The sequence below is a fragment of the Lissotriton vulgaris genome, chromosome 11, assembly GCF_964263255.1.
Source record: "Lissotriton vulgaris chromosome 11, aLisVul1.2, whole genome shotgun sequence".
NCBI classification, from domain to species: Eukaryota; Metazoa; Chordata; class Amphibia; order Caudata; family Salamandridae; genus Lissotriton; species Lissotriton vulgaris.
The window spans coordinates 9106520-9127130 of NC_141699.1; the positions used below are offsets into that span (position 1 = coordinate 9106520).

Sequence of the window (20611 nt, forward strand, 5' to 3'; positions counted from 1 at the left end):
CGGTTCAAATTCATACAGGGGGTGGTCCTGCATAGAGCATACCTGACCCCCACTCTGCTACATAAAATGTTCCCGAATTCTCCCCATACTTGTCCGCGCTGTGACGAGGATGAGGCCGGGCTCCTTCACATGGTATGGTCTTGCCCACGACTCCGGGGATACTGGACAGGAGTGTGCCGGACACTGAGAACAGTTACGAACCTCCCGGTGCCTGAGGAGGCACTGTACTGCCTCTTTGGATTGCGCAGAAGGCCCAAAACACTGAAGGCTCAACTGAAACTACTGGATTTGGCTCTGCTACTAGCAATTAGAACAATACCAATGAGGTGGAAATCACGTAGGCCGCCTGGGTCACACCTCTGGCAATCGGAAGTGCTTAAGTGGGGACGGGCGGAGGGGACGATACTTCGGAGGGAAGAAACACGAGGCCTTAGGAAGTTCCCTATATCCCAGGAATGGGAGACTATGCTCATTACAATGGAGGGGGAAGACAGAACACAAACGGGGGACAACGGGCGGGAGGGTTAGATGAGAGCAGTCACACTTCATATGCCGCACAACAGTACGCCCCAGTCCCACTCACACTCACTCACGCTAACTTTAACCACAAGTCATTATACCCTACGAGTTGGCACATGTTAGCGCCTATGCTAACCGGAAAGGAACCCATTTTTAGGTCGAGCAGACCTACCCTCAATGCGTGAGCATTGAAGGTGTCTGCTTCAGACCTATTGTGGCCCGTTAGTGAGAATGCTGGGAATGAGGACACCAATCTGTTACGAGCTCGCAGTTTTCACCGCGGGAGCGCGCGTCTGATCCGCGCATGCGCAGAGTCCCCGCGCATGCGCAGAGTAACTCACAGCCCTTGCACAGACGCAGGCAGGCAGCCCCCACCCCTCTGCATGCATGCACACACAGGCGAGCGCATGCACACAGACACTCGCTCACACACACACACACACACCCCTCCCCCACAGTCACACACACGCACACCCCCCTCCCCCACAGTCACACACACGCACGCACACAAAGCCCGCCCGCCCGCACTCGCGCGCGCACATGCTTTCCCCCGCCTCCCCCCTCCCCCGCTCAGCAACCCACTCACCGGCTTCCTTCGTGCGGCGGCTCTCCTCAGCTGCAGGGCCCGGCAGCAGGACTCTTCTTCCCTCCTTCGGCACCGGGGCGCAGGGTAGGCTCCTGCCTGCTCCGGTGCTCCAAACACGGCGGCTCCGTCCAATCGCGGCTCTTCCGTGGGAGGCGGGGTAGGCTCCCGCCCTCCTACTTCCTGTTTCCTGTTGTCGCGCCGGCCTGCCTGACTTCCTGGTCGCAGGCCGGCAGAGTGACGGAAGGCGGTGACTTGCGGTATTTATTTATTTTTTTACATTGCTTTTGTGCCACTGTATGGTGCGCACAAGGACACTGGCATCTGTGCAGCGATATCTTAGAGATTTCATCTCCGGTGTGTGCGTAGCTTTTGGTGGTGCAGCGAAAATACTTCACTTTGGCACAAAGAAAGTTCGAGCGTACGGAAAACAACCACTTTCCCCTATAGGTATTGCATTTTTTTTAAGCTGTACCAGTTATTGCCCCGTCCCCACACACCGTAGTATAACAATAAACACACTTGCAAGTTATAATGTAAAGATGTAAGGCGCAAGGCACAGGCTCATATACGTGCGCGCCCACTGGGTTGGTCATCCTTCAAATGTTACTAAAATGATGGGGATTTATGAAATACATCAGTTTGTGCCACTCTTTCACTTCTCTTTCGTTCTGTTTTTCCTTATGCTACACATACAGTGTATCTTGTCTTGGCACAGTATCCCGGCTGTCTCTCCTCGGCATCCGTACTGGATGCAGGGTTGTCTGAGAAATGTTGCCTCAAAGCACGTCTTGTTGCTGCCTTGGCCCCTCGGTGGAGTGCACACAGAGTCCTGTTCTCTGGGACCTCGAGCACGTCACGGGGGTGCCCTCCAGGAATGGGGTGGGGGGGATACAGGCATTGGAAGTGGGCGCTCTGACCTCTTCTGTAGCGCCATTATCAAGCAGGGCCCCCACTGGCTGCACAGCACGAGACGACACAGAGGCGGCAAGTAAGAGTATGCTTTCCATGTAGCGCGCAGCCTGAACTCCGGCGCCTTAAGGCACTTTCGGTGTAATGTCTATGGAATGTGATGAAATAAGGTGGCAGCGGTCAGCGCCCTGCGTGAATGAGCAAGCTCCTCCCATTGCATGTGCCCTGTGGTCCTTACCCTGTCTGTGCCCAGGCCGTTCACACTCTGTCCGTGTGCTCTCAGCCATGGCTCGCTGTCCACGCAGCGGGTTTGCATTTGCCTCGTGCTCCCCACCCAGCATGTTATACCTCACTATCTGCACTTTTGTTCCAAGCGCCTCTCTTGCTGCCCATGAAGTGTCTCCAAGCTCCTCCCCCTGTTCATGCCCCTAAACCCCTCATGTTGTCTGTCCTCCTGGGCCGGGCTTCTCACAGTGTCCTTGTACGCACAAGGACCTTCACGTGTCTAAACGTGTGCCCCGCGGTTCTCACACTTTTCACAAGCACCTCGCGTTCCGTGCCCACGTGCCCTGGACTCCTCACACTGTCCTAGTTCTACAAGGCCCTTACTCTGACTGTCCGTGTGCCCCAGGTTGCTCCCACTGTCCTAGCTCTACAAGGCCCGAGCCTGGGATAAGCACTCCCTGGAAGCTTCTCACACAGAATGGGCGCTTCCTTGAAAACTCTTGATTGAGGGTGCAATTCCTGCAAGAAGTCTTAAGAATGGGCGAAATGGAAGGCCATCCATCCCATAGGGCTCGTGGGTGAAAGCTCTTATCTTGCAGTGCAGTGTTACGCTCCGTGGGCTTTCTGTGCAGCGTAACTATCTGTTTATTGTCATCATGTTTGATTTGAAGACCTAGAAATGGTGTACTATTGCAGTTCTGTGTGGGTGAGTTCGAGATTGGGCTGGAGACTGTTGAGATGCTGCACAGATAGGGAGGGCGTAAGATAAAGGTGCATCTTGTGAGGCCTAATTAGCGAACTGACAGTGGGGTGCAGGGGACGTCTACTGAGCATTCAAATAACCAAAGGGGAAGTGAAGAAGTAATGCTTTTTTAAAATTTGTTTATTGAAGTTTTCAGTATCACACAGCGTAGTTGCATGACAAGCAGTGCAAACTAAATCCACAGTAACACAAATCTTTTAAAGGTACAATTGGAGATCAGATGATACAATTAGTGCACTGGAGCGGCCCCACTCTGTCAAGGCAGTACAAGCATGTAGGGTAACATTATAACACAGTATTACAGATTGTCATTCAACACCTCGTAGGGACAGTAGGAGTCTGGAGTAACACATATTCCCTTTGAGGGGCCCATATATCTGTTGGTCTGGATGTTACTGGCAGTTCCTCAGCATATAGTTCAAACTGTTCACGGCAATATACCAGGTCCTTAATACACTCATTAATTTTCGGAGCAAATTTACTTTCCCAAGTGAACGTAATCTGCCTCTTGGCGAGCAGGAGGGCAACTCTAACACATTCACCCATGGTGGCCTTTAACTGAAGAGGTAATGCTTACAGAGCATAAGCGGTGGATACGTCCTCCTCTAGTCAATATGTATCAAACAAAGGTATCCACCCTTAAAGAAGTGTTCCTCCAGACTTCGGGTGTCTCCTACACTGATGGAAAGCACACAGCTTTGTTCAAATGCCCCCCCACCCACCAAAAGGACCCATGGTGGCATGCTGACCCCGATGATGAAGGATGCCACCAATGGTCCTTTTGGTGGGTGGGGGTATTTTAACAAAGCTGTGTGCTTTCCATCAGTGTAGGAGACTCACGAAGTCTGGAGGAACATTTCTTTCCATTTCTATAAGGGTGGATCCTTTTTTAGGTCTCGCCCTGGAATTCGCATCCGAAGGATGCGTCCAGGGTCGGAGACTTATAGTTATCGGACACGGGGGAATGAGGACAAGAAACTGTCACAAGCTTTTGAAGGCAGATTTGGGTGCGCGAACGCGCACGTTCCGTCCTGCGCCGTGCCGTGCACTTCCCTCCCATACTCCCAGCAAGTCAGCCTAACGCGCATGCATGCACACACACGCGCACACACACTTACACAGACACGCAGGCACCCAGACAGGCAACCCCCTCCCCCCCCCACAGTCACACACACACACGCATACACACAGACTCCAAGACACATACACATACACACGCACGCTCACACACATACACATACACAGCCCGCCGCCGCCGCCGCGCGCGCACACACATGCCCCCCACCCTCGCAGCCCAGCAACAAGGCGAAGCCCCACTCACCGGCTTCCTTGGTGCAGCGGCTCTCACCGGCAGCAGGACTCTTCCTCCCTTCTTCGGCACCGGGGCGCAGGGTAGACTCCTGCCTGCTCCTGTGTTCCAAACAATCGCGGCTCTTCCGTGGGAGGCGGGGTAGGCTCCCGCCCTCCTACTTCCTGTTTCCGGTTGTCCCGCCCGGCCTGCCTGACTTCCTGGTCGCAGGCCGGCGGCGGACTGCAGCACGCGCTTAAGTTATGTCAACAATCACAGATCCTGCTGTCATGCTTGGCCCCGAGGTTAGTATCAGCCTCATATTTAAAGGCGTATGGAGAAAATGTTGTGAATTATTAATAGAGGTTAAAAAATTTACATATTGGTGCCCGCAGGTTGGTAGTTTAACCTATTGAAGCTTCTCCGGAGGCGCCCCAAAATGTGAGAGTTGGAAGAATCAATTGTTCGTATGCATGGACAGCCGAGACTCAGTTTGAGGATGTTTCTAGATGACTGTGGATTGTATCTTATTAATGCGCTACGATATGCTTGTTTTAGAAGTCCACATGTTCTGCTTTTGAAGTACCTACTTTTTGCTGTCATGTTTGAGCTTGAGTTTGAGTTCTCATCTTGCTACAGAAACGAGAGCTTAGACACTTAAGCAGTGTAAGCAGAATGTGGCTATGTTGTATATTATGTATAAACAAATGCAGTTGTAATAACCACTTGGAGGGAATCTCCAAGCTCTGACAACTGTGAGTGATGTTGCAACCCCAAGTTATTTCATTACTTTTATGTAAAATGCTGGGGCACCCCAGAAGGGGTCTCAGTGAAGAGCTAGATTGTCAAAGCTTTAAAAAAAGGACAAGACCTCCCAAATTCTTCTCAGCAAAAAGACTGAGGGTTGGCCCAGGCACAGTGAAAGAGCACCCCCGTTCCCACCCTCAGATTAAATCTAAATGTAAGGTTTTTGTGGGAATAGGACATGGTGTGAGAGGCCGAATATCTGGTACTAGTTGCTGGTTGTCCTCAGCTGGTTAGAGCTCCCCACACTGAGACCCCCCTCACACATTTGTGGATGGAGTCACAGAGAGCCTGGGCGGTATCCATCTTGGCAGCAGGTGTGTTCAGGATCTCACACTGATCTCGTATTATTGCGCTCTCTGATACACTGAACATAATTTCACAAAAGTTCTTTAGAAAAGTTTAAGCTATTGGCATTATAAATTACAATAACTTTTATTTAAGTATTAGTTATTTAAAAAAATTAAACGCCATTGTTATTTGTAATATCAATACATCTAAGTCATGTAAATACAAAAAATATTGCATTACAAATGCTATAGGTATCACATTTGCAAAAGTTATAACTATTGGCATTGTAAATGACAAAGCTATTAATTTAGGTATTTAAAAAAAAAACATAAATAACAACTTTGCCATTTACAATACCAATAGCTCAAACTTTCCTAATGCGAGACCTATTGCATTGCAAATGCTTGTTGATTCTCCTATTAGACGTTTGCCACTGATGGACAGCCAGGAGCCGACTAGTTTCAGTACGGAAGAGGGTGGGGGGAGGGTGGTGGGTTGTTTGATCGACAATATGACATTACCTCATGATGTAGATAATATGACGTTATGCAACAAAAGTTGATGTATCAATCTATGGTACTCTATGAATGTCACTATTGTACGATATGGGAGTTTGCACTGGGGTGAAAATACAAAACCCGGCTGTTGCATTGACGATATTTACTGTAATGTTTTGTCTGATGACAACACGGCTAAGAATAAAGTTCTTTAAGAATTTTTTTTTTTTAAAGACAGCATCAGCAGAACACCACTAGCGGCACTAGGGCGGCCGGTTGCAGAGGTGCAAAACAGGGTTCGGTGCCCAATGTTCCTCTATGGGGATTGGACTTCGCATAAAGAGGCTCGGACTGGGAAGCCAGTCGGGCTGAACTAACAGGGGGGCTCAGGCCTCATGGTGCTCGGGGACATAGGGACACCTTTGGTTCTTTTCTACACGGACCAGGGGTGACCAGTGAGGAGGTATCTTCAGGCATCTGGTCTTCCTTACTGGTAGCAGTCGCGATAGAGGAGGCCTGCTTGCTGAAGCTGCAGGTGTAGTTGGAAAGTTCACTGGGAGCTAAACCATTATGGACTCGGTCTCTGGAGGGCTGGGGACCACAATTATACTGTTAGCCCACTTCAACTGTGGCTTGAAGCGACAGGTGCTGTGGGGTCTTCAGGTTTCGGTGTCTACGATCCCGAAGTCCTCTCAGGCGTATTTGGTTATCCTCAGAATGTGGGGAAGCAGGTCCGCTACCTCTCAGGAGGTATTGGTTCCTGGATGAAGTTCTAGCAGGTCTCCCAAGCTTTGGGGACTCAGCAGCTGCAGCGCAGTTGTCGAAGTCCGCAGGCAGGCAGGCCAGCAGGATTGGCGCCAAGTCAGATTCTGAGGCTTCAGTTCTTGCTTTTGCAAATCTTTACGTCCGTCTTCTTCTTTCAGGTCGGCAGGATGGGATTTCCTGGTACGAGGGGCTCTCCTAAATACTGAAGTTAGGGTTGTTAGGGGAGTGTAGGGTGGTAGCCAATAGGCTACTGACCCTTGGGGTTACTAGGCCCCCTACATGACCATTTCCTCTGGGAAGTTCACATTCAAAGGCAGGAGCTCATTTGAAGCTCACCGGCCTAGGAGTGCTGATCAGTAGGGCAATTTGAGGGAGGGGATTTAAACACCCTCTTCCCATGCAAGCTTTGTTACTGACCTTCTGAGAGTAATAGCCCTCATCGTTGGAGGTCAGGAATCTGTTTCGGGTGGCAGGCTGGCAGAGACAAGTCAACCAACACACCAGAGGCTGGTAGGGTATCAAGGGGGCACCTTTAAGGTGCCCTCTGGTTGCATGTAATAATAAATCCAACACTGGAATCAGTGTTGGTTTATTAATACGAGAGGTTTGATACCAAACATCCCTATTTTCAGTGAAGCCATCATGTAGCTGGGGAACCCGTTTTCACCAGAGTCAGGGTCATGTTCTAAATGGCTTCCCTGTTTACTTGCACTGGCAGTAATGTAACTGACCAGGACAGAAGCATATGTGCTCATGCAGGTGTGCCCTCACATGTAATATTAGGCACCTTACTTTAGGCCTGCTGTGGGGCTAACAGGGATGTGTGCCATGTCATGTTTTCACTTTTGGATGAACAAAAACACGCGTTCGGCAGTGCAAGTCTTTCATGTGTTTGGCGAGGAGTCACTAAGGGTGGCCCAATTCGTGCTGCAGCTCTGAGAGAACCTTCTTTAGTACCTCACACTCTAGGTACCAGGGGTACCATTTACTAGAGACTTAACGAGAGTGCGAACGATATTGCCAATTGGTGGAAACTATTGTACATTTTCAGGGAAAGAACACTGGTACTGGGTACCTGATTAGCAGGAACTCTGTAAACTTCAGTCAAAGGTGCATTAAATACCAGGCAAAAAGTGTGTGTGTGTGTGTGTGGGAAGGGGGTGTGGAGGACTGCATTAAAAACCCAATTTCCTACACTAAGGATTTTAATTGTTTTGAGATTTAGGTTTTGGTTGGATGGCAAGAGCAATTTTTATGTCCCCCGCATTGGTTGTCTGCAAAGATCTCCTAGTGTGTTAGGAACTTTAAACATTTGCCAAGCCATTTATTAAACTTAACATTTTTACAGAGTAGGGCCATCCTAGTGGTGAATTAGCCTATGCTTCCCAATTGTAGCACAATATGCTACTGTCCAGAGTTGAAAACAGTCTTCTTAAGATGCCAAGGTGAAGGGTCAGGCTCAGAAGTTAAGAACAATCAACAGGACCATTGTGTGTGCAATTCAAGGACTCTCAAGTGTATATGAATTTGCCTTGCTAAAGTGACTGATCAGCAAAACAATTAGTCAAAGAAAATTCACTTTCATACTTTACTGTTTAACTCTTAACTCGGAAGCCACTCTTACTTGAAGAGGCTTGAACAGAGGGGGAAGGCTAATATCATACCTTCAGTCACAAGCTCGATTTGATCAGAAACATTCAATGTTAACAATAGGTTAACATGTCTTTATGAGGACACAATCCTGCTACCCATCGGTGGGACACTGACAGCTTGTTTCAGGACCTAGCACAGCAATTATTTATTCACAATTGATATCTACGTTTTTCAAAGCTATTCTCACCACCCTCCCCATCATCAACATCACTTAATTAGTTATGTCTATGCATTATAAAGACACAGAACGTTGAACACGGATTTGTTAAAGTACGAACTACCAGCTATGCAATTTACAGTAGTTTATTCACTTATCCGATTTTGAGAGTGTGAGAAGTTGGCCCGATATGCAGCATTCGCTATTCTAGCGACCACTATGTATCTTTCCAAACGACCCATATGGTGATTGGTTGTAAGTCAACCTTAGACCAGCTATCCTAGTAGCGTGGATACGAGCAGTCTTCGGGCTAAACTCTAGAGGGCGTGTTAAGCCAGCTGCAATACCATCACATACCCCTTGAACACCAAGTGAAAGGACACCACACAAGTGTTATGAAAATAAACAGTATATTTATTAGAATCACAACAGCCCTGTACTCTTTATGAGGACAGGGTACTTAGCACAGAACAAAAGCTCTTAGAAAATACTTCAAGTACACAATTAAAAACAAGTGCCCGAGGGCACGGAAAGTTTAGTGGTCTCGGGCGGACCCGATAAGGCAAGACGGAAGCGAGGGACTCGGGACCCTAGAGTAAGGAGGCTATGCAGGCACCGAAATGCCGAAGTTACCTAGCCACGAGGGCTGCGGCTGCACAAGTCTTACAGGCGTCGGGGGTCTTCGCTGACGAGCCAGGAGCCGGAAGAAAAGGAGTTGCTGGCCGGCGACCAGTGAGGAATAGTTCGTAGTGATCCAAGCCTGGATCAGTGATCGTTGATACCTGAAAGCAGAGGGGACCAAGTTCGTACTACTAGCCAGTAGTCAGAGGGTACCAGGAAGGCACCGGTTGGCCGTCACCTCGGCTAGGTGAGTGTGCGACGCTAGGCTCTGCAGTCTCACGGACCAGGAGGCGTTGTCGGCGACCAGGATGGAGGGGCGAGCTGTCCCACGAAGGTTGATGCTGTCGGCGTCGCTGGGCCCAGGATTGGGGCAACAAGCCTTGGCAGATCTCAGGGCCACGTGGTGGGCCTAAGATGGCGTCTTGAGTGTACCAGGAGGGTCCGGGGTGCTCCTCTCGAAAAAGGGAGCGAGGGCTGGTCCGGAGCAACCAGACCAGCAGCGTTGGTTGTCGGATGTCGTCAAAGAAGGGCACAAGCCAGCGGCTAGTGACCAGACAACGTGCTGAGCAGCGAGCAGAGGGGCCCCACGCGATCGTGGAGATGCTGGGAGACCGCACTTCGTGCTGGAGCTACTCAGGGTCGGGGCTTCTCGGACCCCAGAGCACTCACCAGAGAATTGCTTCGATGGTCGTGCTGACTAAGAAAGCGTGCAGGTTTTGATGCTGGCCGGTCCCTCGAGGTCTCGTCGCACCCACAGATCTCAGCTGAGCTGACGACGTGGGTAGAGGTCAGAGGTGCCAGGGAAGCCGGTTCTCGTCGAGCTGGGCCGTCGGATCCTTGAGGAAGGACTTGCAGCAAACCGCAGAGTTCTTAGATGGTGCCTGCGGGTGCAGGGTGACTACTCCTTAGCCACAAGGGAGACATCTTGAGCAGAGTCTCGAAGTCCTTTCGTAGAAAGTATTCTTGATTCAAAGATGATCTGATTTGGAAGGGTCCCCGCTCCGGCCTTTATCCTAAAGAAAGGGGTGGGTACATGACTAGGTCCTGCCGTAAGGGTGGGACCAGGAAGGGGGGTAGTTACACCCCTCTCCCCCTGCTGGACTTTCCCCAGGTCAGGGGCTGCGCGCCCCTGGAACTGGTTCTAGCCGGCAGATGCGTAGTGAGCACCGGGGTGCCACTCCGCAGTCACCTTCTTGCAAAGTCCTACCTACCCAGAATACACAAACCCTGTCTGGGACGGTGCGAACACCGCCCTCGACAGGAAAACCTTTGTCCAAGCTCTCCTTGCTGGAAGGACTCCCAGCAGCAGGAGGTCAGACTCGTGTCTGTGGTGGCAGCGTCCATTTTGTGGAGCTGAGGCTTCAGTTAACTTTAACCGGGGTTCACAGTTACGTACATGTCGTGTCCCTCTAGGAGGGCGGAATGCTAACCTCGTCGCCAGAATTGGTGAGGGGGCAGCAGCCCGATTCGTATGACACCTTACTCGACATGTCTTGATAACGCAATACCGAAGTTACCGATATGATACGCGTTATCATGGAACAGCCATTGGGTCTTGGTTCCGCAAGCTGCAACCGGGCTCGGCTCGTGCCAGAGCCCAATTCACACGGTTCCATGCATTCTGCCTTCAGGATTGTCAAGGCCTGCCATAGGAGTGACTGAGAGGAACTCGGTGTCCATTCTAAGGTTAGGTATAGGGATACTACACCTACAGCAACGGGCGAGTACGCCACGTGGCCCCAGCTGTCGTGCAGCCAGTTGTGTCAGATTTGGAGGCCAGCCAGGGGTGGCATAATACATGCTTCAGCCCCTGGTAGGCCCTGGGTACACCTATGCCCTGAGTTACAGGGTCTGATAAGGTGGCCCAGTACCAATTGGAAATGTACTTAAGGTACATGGAATCCATTTTACAGAGAGAGCAGTAGGCCTGGGGTCCTGATTGGCAGGGTCCCAGGTCGACTATGTCAAAAACCAGCTAAAACACAGGGCAAAAAGTTGGGGGCAACCATAGTCAGGAGGTACCTTCCTACAGAGAGTACCCACCTTGATCAATGTAAAAATACTGAAGACTATAGTCTTTATTTCAAGAAGTGAGTTGCATATATGCTTCTGAAAAATAGTCTTGTTTTATTTTGCTCCTGGGAAATATAAGACCAAGATGGATCACATAAATACTGTTAAGAGATTTGAAAGTGAAGCTGCTACCTAATATGAGTCTTTACTTTGTACAACAGAATTCTAACTTGAGGAGTAGACATCGGTTGTGTGTGAAGTTCAGAAATGAGTATTTCTGTCAAAAGTAAGAGACATTTCCTACAAGTAGTCTGGGTAAAGCAATGTACAGATATCTTTGTGCAAGGATGTGAGGGGGCATACATTATTTGTGACTCACAAACATCTCATTAATTAGCTACAAAGCTAGCACTTCATGCGAATGGTGGTATTTTCTAGCAGCGTGCATTTGACACCATGAAACATTCTGTTCAAGGCATATGAACTGCAGATCGTACACTATGCATTAGATCGCCACCTGGTGTTGGGCTTGGATGATTGCAGGTTGTTGTCTTCTTGGAGAAGTCTTTCTAGTCACGATATAGGTGACTTTTCCCAAGTCCTTCCGTTTGGTGTCACAACAGCACCAAGGTTGTTCACAAAGTGCTTAGCAGTAGTAGCAGCACATCTCAGAAGACGACAGATACACGTCTTCCCTTATCTGGACGATTGGCTCATAAAAGCCAAGTCATTCCACCAATGTGTAGAACACACTCAGCAGACAATTCAACTGTTGCACAACTTAGGGTTTACGATCAACTACACAAAGTCACACCTAGAGCCTTCGCACGTGCATCAGTATCTAGGAGCTACCATAAACACGTCTACAGCTCTAGCGTATCCCAGTCCAGCCAGGATACAGAGCATTCAAGCCTTAGTCTCCATTTTCCAACACCAGCAGTCTCTCCAGGCAAGAGTGTTCATGAGGTTAATAGGCATGATGGCATCCTGCATCTTCATAGTACCACATGCAAGACTGCAAATACATCCATTACAGGAATGTCTGGCACAACAGTAGAATCAGGCTCAAGGTCAGCTCACAGACCTGGTGTTGGTAGACAGCCGTACGCATCGCTCTCTGCAATGGTGGAACACCAAAAACTTGACAAGAGGACGGCCGTCCCTCGAGCCTATTCCACAGATAGTGCTCACAACAGACTCATCCCTCACAGGATGGGGGAGCCCATCTCTTACACCATACTACTCAAGGTCGATGGAACAACCAACAAAAGTTGTTCCATATCAACCATCTAGAGCTGCTAGCGATATTCTTAGCACTCAAAACTTTTCAAATTCAAGTACAGAACAAAGCTGTCTTAATCCAGACGGACAATATGACAGTGATGTACTATATACAAAAAAAAAGGGGGGGACACACTCTCTGCGACTGTCCCAGCTCGCACAGAACATTTGGAGATGGGCCATTCCCCAAAACATATATCTGTTAGCGGAACACCTTCCAGGGGTTCACAATCAGATAGCGGATCTGTTAAGTCGTCAGTCACAACAGATTCACGAATGGGAGCTACATCCACAAGTTCTTCAGACATTCTTCCAACAGTGGGGGTACCCACACATAGACCTGTTTGCCACCCACGAAAATGCAAAATGCCGAACCTTCGCCGCCAGGTTCCCACACCCACGGTCCAAGGGCAATGCAATATGGATGAACTGGTCAGGCTGATTTGCGTACGCTTTTTCGCCTCTCCCCCTCATTCCACTAGTGGTGCGCAAGCTCAAACAACAGTCTCTCAAGCTCATACTAGTAGCTCCCACGTGGGCTCGCCAGCCGTGGTTCACCACACTACTAGACCTCTCCCTGGTTCCACATCAGAAGTTACAGCTCACACCCTCGCTGTTAACACAGAACCATGGAGAAATCAGACACCCAGACCCAAACCAACTGAATTTGGCGATCTGGCTCCTGAAGTCTTAGTTTGGTTATCTCAACCTACCACCAGATTGCATGAATATCATTAAAGAGGCCAGAAGACCTACTACCAGAGTGTGTTATGCCGCTAAATGGAAAAGATTTGCAATTTATTGCAAACCTAATCGCATTGATCCACTGGATGCCTCCATCCAGAATATCATTTGTTACCTTTTACATCTACAAAGGTCTAATTTGGCATACTCTTCCATACGCCTACATCTTGCAGCAATTGCAGCCTATTTACAAAACAGGCAACGCCTATCTCTTTTTAGCGTACCTGCAATCAAAGCATTCATGGAAGGATTAAAGAGAATAATCCCTCCCAGGCTGCCACCTTCCCCAGTATGGAACCTAAATCTTGTGCTTACGAGACTCATGGGACCCCCTTTTGAGCCTCTGCATAAATGTGAACTGCAATTTCTCACATAGAAAACTGCTTTCCTTGTTGCCATCACCTCTCTCAGAAGAGTAAGTGAAATACAAGCGTTCACTATACAAGAACCATTTTTTTCAAATACATCCCAATAAAGTGGTTCTCAAATCTAATCCAAAATTTCTACCAAAGGTTATCTCACATTTTCACCTAAACCAATCTGTTGAGTTACCTGTGTTTTTCCAAAACCCAGACTCTGTAGCAGAAAGGGCCTTACATACGTTAGATGTTAAAAGAGCTCTACTATACTACATAGATAGAACTAAATCCTTTAGAAAAAGACGAAACGATTGTTTGTATCTTTCTCGCCTCCACACAAAGGCAACCCTATCTCCAAAGGTGGGATTGCCATTTGTCACCCCGAGTGAGATGGGCATGCTCAGACGTGAGCCCCATGCTCTCCACACCACTGGATTCAAGCAAGCCGGGCTGAAGACGGCTGGAATGCCAGAAACCGGTCCTCGGAAGCTTGTTTCCGGTCCAGGGAAGGCATGGTTTGGCACTTTGAGCTGGACTGTTCCCATGAGGCACAGGGTCAGACTGATTTGCATATAGCCATGTCTGAACTGGGGTGGTGTGGAGTGCAAAAAAACGATGGATTTAGGCCCAGATCTCTGTACTGGGGTGAATGTATGACATTGTTCTGCATTCTGTCCATCAACTGTGGTTTTTGCATCAAAAAGCTAAAGGCACACTAATAGTTCCTCCTAGAGCACACTCCTCGCGCAAACTAGGAGCCTCTGTGGCTTTCTTAGGAAATATACCACTGGAGGACCTATGTAAGGCAGCAACATGGTCTACACCACACACCTTCACTAAACACTATTGTGTTGACGTGCAAGCCAAGCAGCAAGCTGCAGTAGGCCAGGCTGTCCTTAGAACACTATTTCAGACTACTGCAATGGATACAAGCGACCACCGCTAGGGGAGACACTGCTGCACAATCGATGCATAGTGTACGATCTGCAGCTCATATGCCTCGAATGGAAAATGCTACTTACCAGTATGCATCTGTTCTTGGCATGTAGAACTGCAGAGTCGTAAACGCTCTCCGGACTTGTATCTATTCCAGTTCTCATCTTACTTAGCTGCACACGCATGGACATCCTTTTTCTTACTGTATCTCTACTAACTCCATCATTTCCCATCATGGCGAAAAACAATCTAAGGATGGAGCCGATGCCCAAGCGCAGTATTGTCCAAGGGAGGAGTCACTACACAGACTTCTCCAAGAAGAAACAACCTGCAATCATCCGAGCCCAACACCAGGTGGCGATCTAATGCATAGTGTACCACTCTGCAGCTCTACATACCAAGAACAGATGCATATTGGTAAGTAACATTTTCCTCTCCAATCAGCATAACCTAGTTAAGAAGGCACTTTTGGTAGGAAAGATCAACGTGTGTAGTTTGGTCATAATTTTAAGTTAAAGTGTGGCCTTAAAATTTCTAAAAGCCTGCAATTATTTTACCGGAATTCCAGCCTCTTAGGAAAGCCCATAGGAAAATTGATTTTTAATGAGGCATCTTTGTTTATTCAGATTTCCGAGATGTTTGCCACTTTCATAAGAACACTGAAATCCCCTTATGGTTCTCAGTTGTTAGGATAATCATTTACACATGAGGAAACTGTATGCCTCTAGGTCTGTATTTCTTAATGAAAGACTGTCCTAAAATGTATTTAACTTTTTCTCTCTTTTATTCCTTTTATAGCTGACGTGTTTGAAAAGGCCTTTAGTTGTTGTGCATGAGCTGTTCGATAAGTCCATCATGGATATCTCATGGTAAGAGCTTTCATATAATTATAAAATATTTTATGAGGGTTAAGAAACTTGTTCTGCTTCTGTTTCACTGGACATTGAATGGGCTCAGCATCTTTGGGGGGGGACTGGTCCTGCTAGCAGGAGCAGTCCCCCTTTCTGTCTCACCCCCTTTTCCGCAGGAAGACAGGCTGGAAAATCAGGACAGCCCAGAAGGTGTGCCCACCTCTGCGAGGTGAAGCCTGCTCTTCAGTGCTTGCACTTGACATGGACCCTCCAATCAGGGTTAGAGATGGTGCCCACTCCCCCACGGCCCTGAACACCCTAAGGGGGTTGTCACCCTAGCGACAGTTAAGGCCCATTAGCTACTACCTCGAGGCCCCTAAAACACCCCCTAAATACAGTCTTTAGTGGGCAGCTCTGAACCAAGAATTCAGATTCGACTCGATAAGAAGAATGAGGCCTGAAGAGCCATGCTGCAGAGAAGAGGACGATGACCACTGCTTTGGCCCCCAGCCCTACCGCCTGTTTCCTGCTTTGGAACCCCAGCAAGCTAAAGACTGGCGAGTCATGCAGCCAGAAGCTTCCAAGAACTCTGCCTTCTGGTGTCTACAGTGGACACCAGAATTGTCCAACAACAACCCAAGACTACAGATCTAGCTGGAACTGCAAGTCCTCACCACTCTGCACCTGACGCACCGGGCTCAAGCGAGTTGGAACTAGCATTGGCCGACCTCTGTCCTTCTCCTCGATGCCTGCAGTTTCCTCCTGATGGTTCCTCCTGACCGGAACCGTGGAGAAGACCCCTACACGAAAAGACACCCCTTCATCCACAGCCCCTGAGCCGTGGGCTGCCCGACCAACGGTGTCCAGCAACTCTCCAACGTCACCCTCTAGACGTTGGTTCCCTTTTTTCTGTCTTCTGGCTCCAGCCTGCAGCCTTTTTCCTCGACCAGCAGCCTCCATAGGAAAGCACTGGGCACCCGACACCACCGAAGCACCCGGCACCTGGCCGCCCGAGCGCCTCTGGTGGTGTAGGATTGGTGCCGACCTGGAACCTCCCTTTGTCCTTACCTTAACTCCAGGAGCTTGCCTCCCAACACCCCGTGGTCTGCCCGTGAGCAGCCACCAACCGAGGTGCCCCTTAGCCTCATTGGCTAACCTTGGCACCATTGCACTATGCACCAGCCCACCCTAGTCGAGGTGCACCCCGCATGCTGAGCGAAACCTTGGGTCTACCCCCAAATACTTAGTTACCAAAACCGTTGACTTAACTGAAACTTAACACTGCTTTTTCCTCCATAGGATTGCATGGTGGGTTTTTCTCAGAAAAATTTTGTGTTGAACCTCTCTTGTACTGCAAGAAATTAACTTAAGTCTCTTCAAATGAGTTAACCTGCTTGCTAATGTACTACAGTGCCCAAACTGTGTGTTTTGTGCAAAAGTAGAAACGTAATTGAAAAGTAACTACAAAGTAATCTTAAGTAATAACAAGTATTCTGAAGAACTTACAGCCCATTTTCTTGACTGCAGAGTAATTTGTATGGTCCTACCAAACCAGAACACACTGTATCTTTAAAAGTATAATTGTATTGAAAGTATCACTGTCCTGCTACTGAATACATTTTGGTTCTAGTAATAAAAGTAACAAAGTAACAGCTTTTTATACAAACAGTTGGTCTAAGTTCATTCTTTGGGTGCGTAATTGGGTTAGTCATTTCTTACCTGAGTGGGTACAACAAATGCTTAACACTACCCTCTGATAAGCCTGACTGCTCAACCACACTACCACAAAAGAGAGTAACTCATTTTCTACTTTAGCCTCTGCTATACCTGTGGGGATCCACTGGATTCTGTGCATGCTATACCTCACTTTGGTTTAATATATACAGAGCCATCTTCCTACAGCAGAGGTATTCAAACTTTTCCAGGTTGAGCCCCCCAGCTGAATTCCCCCAGATGTTGGGCCCCCCCACCACCCGACCGAAACCTCAGGAATCCGGCACACCACATGGTCGACTGCCACGCGCACACCACGGGCCATATCCGGCAAACAATGCTCAACACAACAAGAGTGCCTAGCAAACTGCAGGCCTGTGAGTGGGTGTGGCAAAATGACAGAGGCGTACCACACAGCTCAAAACACAATCCTCCAAGGCAAAGGAAGTCATCACAACCCTCCCCATCCATCATGTACACCTTGTCATCCACCAACTCCCCCACCATTCATTCCTTCCCTCCATCTGTGCCCCATCCACATCCAAACCCCTTCAACCACTTGAAAACCCATCCACCATCCATCCCTCCATCCATCATATCACCCATCCATCCCTCCATCCACCCCGACACCCATCCATCCATCATCCATCCATCCATCATCCATCCCTTCACCCAATCCATCCCCTCACCAATCCATACACTCTTCCACCCATCCATCCACTCATCCATCCAACCACTCACCCCTTCACCCAAGCTATCCTCCCATTCATCCATCCACTCCTCCATTCATTCATCCATCCACTCCTCCATTCATCCATCCATCCACTCCTCCATTCATCCATCCACTCTTCCACCCATCCACTCACTCACTCATCCAACCACCCACCCTCTCACCCATCCAGCCATCCCCCACCCACTCATCCATCCACCCACTCAACCCCCCACTCATCCATCCACCCACCCATCCATCCCTCCCGCTCTCCACCCTCCCCCCACTCATGCATGCACTCTCTGACCCATCCATCTCCATGCTCCTCTCCTCACCCATCTATGCACACACCTGCCCATCCACTCTGCCAATCATTCATCCATGTCCTCACTCATCCATCCATCCTCCCCCTCTCTCTCCATTCCCCCCTCACCCAGCCACCCATCCCTCCATCCACCCTTCACCCATCCACCCACTCATCCATCCACTCATCCACTCATGAATCCATCCATTGACCTCTCACCCACCCCTTCACTCCTCCATCAATCCCCCCGTCCATCCACCCTCCTCAATCACCCATCCATCCCCACATCCTCCCCTTCACTCATCCATCCATCCACCCCTTCACCCATCAATACATCAATACATCCATCCATCACCTCTCTCATCCATCCACCCACCGACTCGTCCACCATCCACCCCCCATCGATCCATCCACCATTTCACTGATCCATCCATCCCTCCACCCATCCATCTACCCTTCCAACCATACACACATCCATCCATTCCCATCCATCCCTCCACTCATGCATCCATCCTCTCTCCCACCATCCATCCACCCCTTCACCTATCCATCCATCCCCTCACTCATCCATCCACCCCCCCACCCATACATCCACCATGTCACCCATACATCCACCATTCCACCCATCACTCCACCCATACATCTATTCACCCACATGGCAACATAACGGACGTCTGGTGGCCGGCTCCACCCGACATCCCTTGCTCTCCCTCTAGCTGCCTCGGTCTCCCTCGCTCTCCTTATGTCTCCCTCGCTATGCCTCCCTCGCTCTCCCTCTGTTTCCCTCGCTTTACCTCTGTCTCCCTCGCTCTCTCTCACTCTTCCTCCCTCGCTCTCCCTCTGTCTGCCTGTCTCCCTCCCTCACTCTCCCTCTGTCTGCCTGTCTCCCTCCCTCACTCTCCTTCGCTCTCGCTCTGTCAGCCTCTCTCTCCCTCCCTCCCCCTCACTCTGCCTCCCTCACTCTCCCTCTGTCTGCCTGTCTCCCTCCCTCGCTCTCCCTCTGTCTGTCTGTCTCCCTCCCTCCCTCGCTCTCCCTCTGTCTGTCTGTCTCTGTCTCCTTCCTCCCTCCCTCTCCCTCTCACTATGCCTGTGCGTGCCCGGGCTGACACAGCTTCTGGGCACACACACACTCAGCCAGCCAGCAGCACCCGAGCACTTCAGACCTTTTTAAGAGACCATTTGCATGCTAATGAGGCTCTGTTCAGCTCTTAGGCCCCTGCAGCCCCACTCTGACGGAAATCGCCCGCCCTCACAGAGAGTCTCTACATCGTGCTGCACAAAGGGAAGATCGGAGAGGAGCGCGCGCCCCCCCCTGGGATGGTGCCACGCCCCCCCAGTTTGAAGAACCCTGTCCTACAGCAAGCAAAAAGGTCACTCTGCAACTCACCCTCAGAATTTGTTTGTTGAGTCCTTTCAGATAGTGTATTATCAATTAACTATTGTAAAAGTAGCATCCCTCTCCTGTCTGGAAAGGCCATCTAATGATTGTTTCATCAGTGGTTATGAAAGTGTTTTTCAAATGCAACCTTCCTAGTTTACTTGGCAGCCTTCCTCCCACTAATGCAGAGGTCTTCAAACTTTTTGATGCCGAGACCCCCTTGTAAAACCTTCTTAGGCGTAAGGACCCCCTTACGACAAAAGATTCTAGAAACTGGTACTCCTCATCATCAACAACTATCGACAACCATAAATGCGCCTGTTAGACCTCATCACATCCATCCATCCATCATTCATCCACCCACACTTTCACACATCCATCCACCCTTTCATCCTTCCATCCATACGTCCATCCTTTACCTATCCACCCATCTATTCATCCACCCACCTTTTCACACATCCATCCATCCATCTTTCATCCATGCAACCTTTTACCCATCCATCCATACATCCATCCTTCATCCATCCACCCTTTCATCCTTCCATCCATACATCCACCATTTCACCTATCCATCCTTCATCCATCCACCCTTTCATTATTCCATCCATACATCCATCCACCCTTTCATCCATACATCCATCCTTCATCCACCCACCCTTTCATCCATCCATCCACCCATCATTCATCCCCCCACCTTTTCACACATCCATCCATGCATCCATCATTCATCCATGCAACCTTTTATCCACCCATACATCATTCATCCACCCACACTTTCACACATCCATCCACCCTTTCATCCTTCCATCCATACGTCCATCCTTTACCTATCCACCCATCTATTCATCCACCCACCTTTTCACACATCCATCCATCCATCTTTCATCCATGCAACCTTTTACCCATCCATCCATACATCCATCCTTCATCCATCCACCCTTTCATCCTTCCATCCATACATCCACCATTTCACCTATCCATCCTTCATCCATCCACCCTTTCATTATTCCATCCATACATCCATCCACCCTTTCATCCATACATCCATCCTTCATCCACCCACCCTTTCATCCATCCATCCACCCATCATTCATCCCCCCACCTTTTCACACATCCATCCATGCATCCATCATTCATCCATGCAACCTTTTATCCACCCATACATCCATCCTTCATCCATCTACCTTTTTGTCCTTCCATCCATACATACATCCTTCATCCATCCACCCTTTCATCCATCCATCC

At 49.3% G+C, this 20611-nt stretch overlaps 1 protein-coding gene across 2 annotated transcripts in view; it reads left to right on the forward strand.

Annotated features, from left to right (window-relative positions):
• Nucleotides 1-20611, forward strand: part of HIRA (histone cell cycle regulator) — a 436977-nt gene that overhangs the window by 237285 nt on the left and 179081 nt on the right. For both annotated transcript variants that reach the window (XM_086942648.1, XM_086942649.1), the window contains exon 10: nt 15210-15280. In XM_086942648.1, the coding sequence (XP_086798774.1) occupies nt 15210-15280 (71 nt within the window). The remainder of the gene's footprint in view (nt 1-15209; nt 15281-20611) is intronic.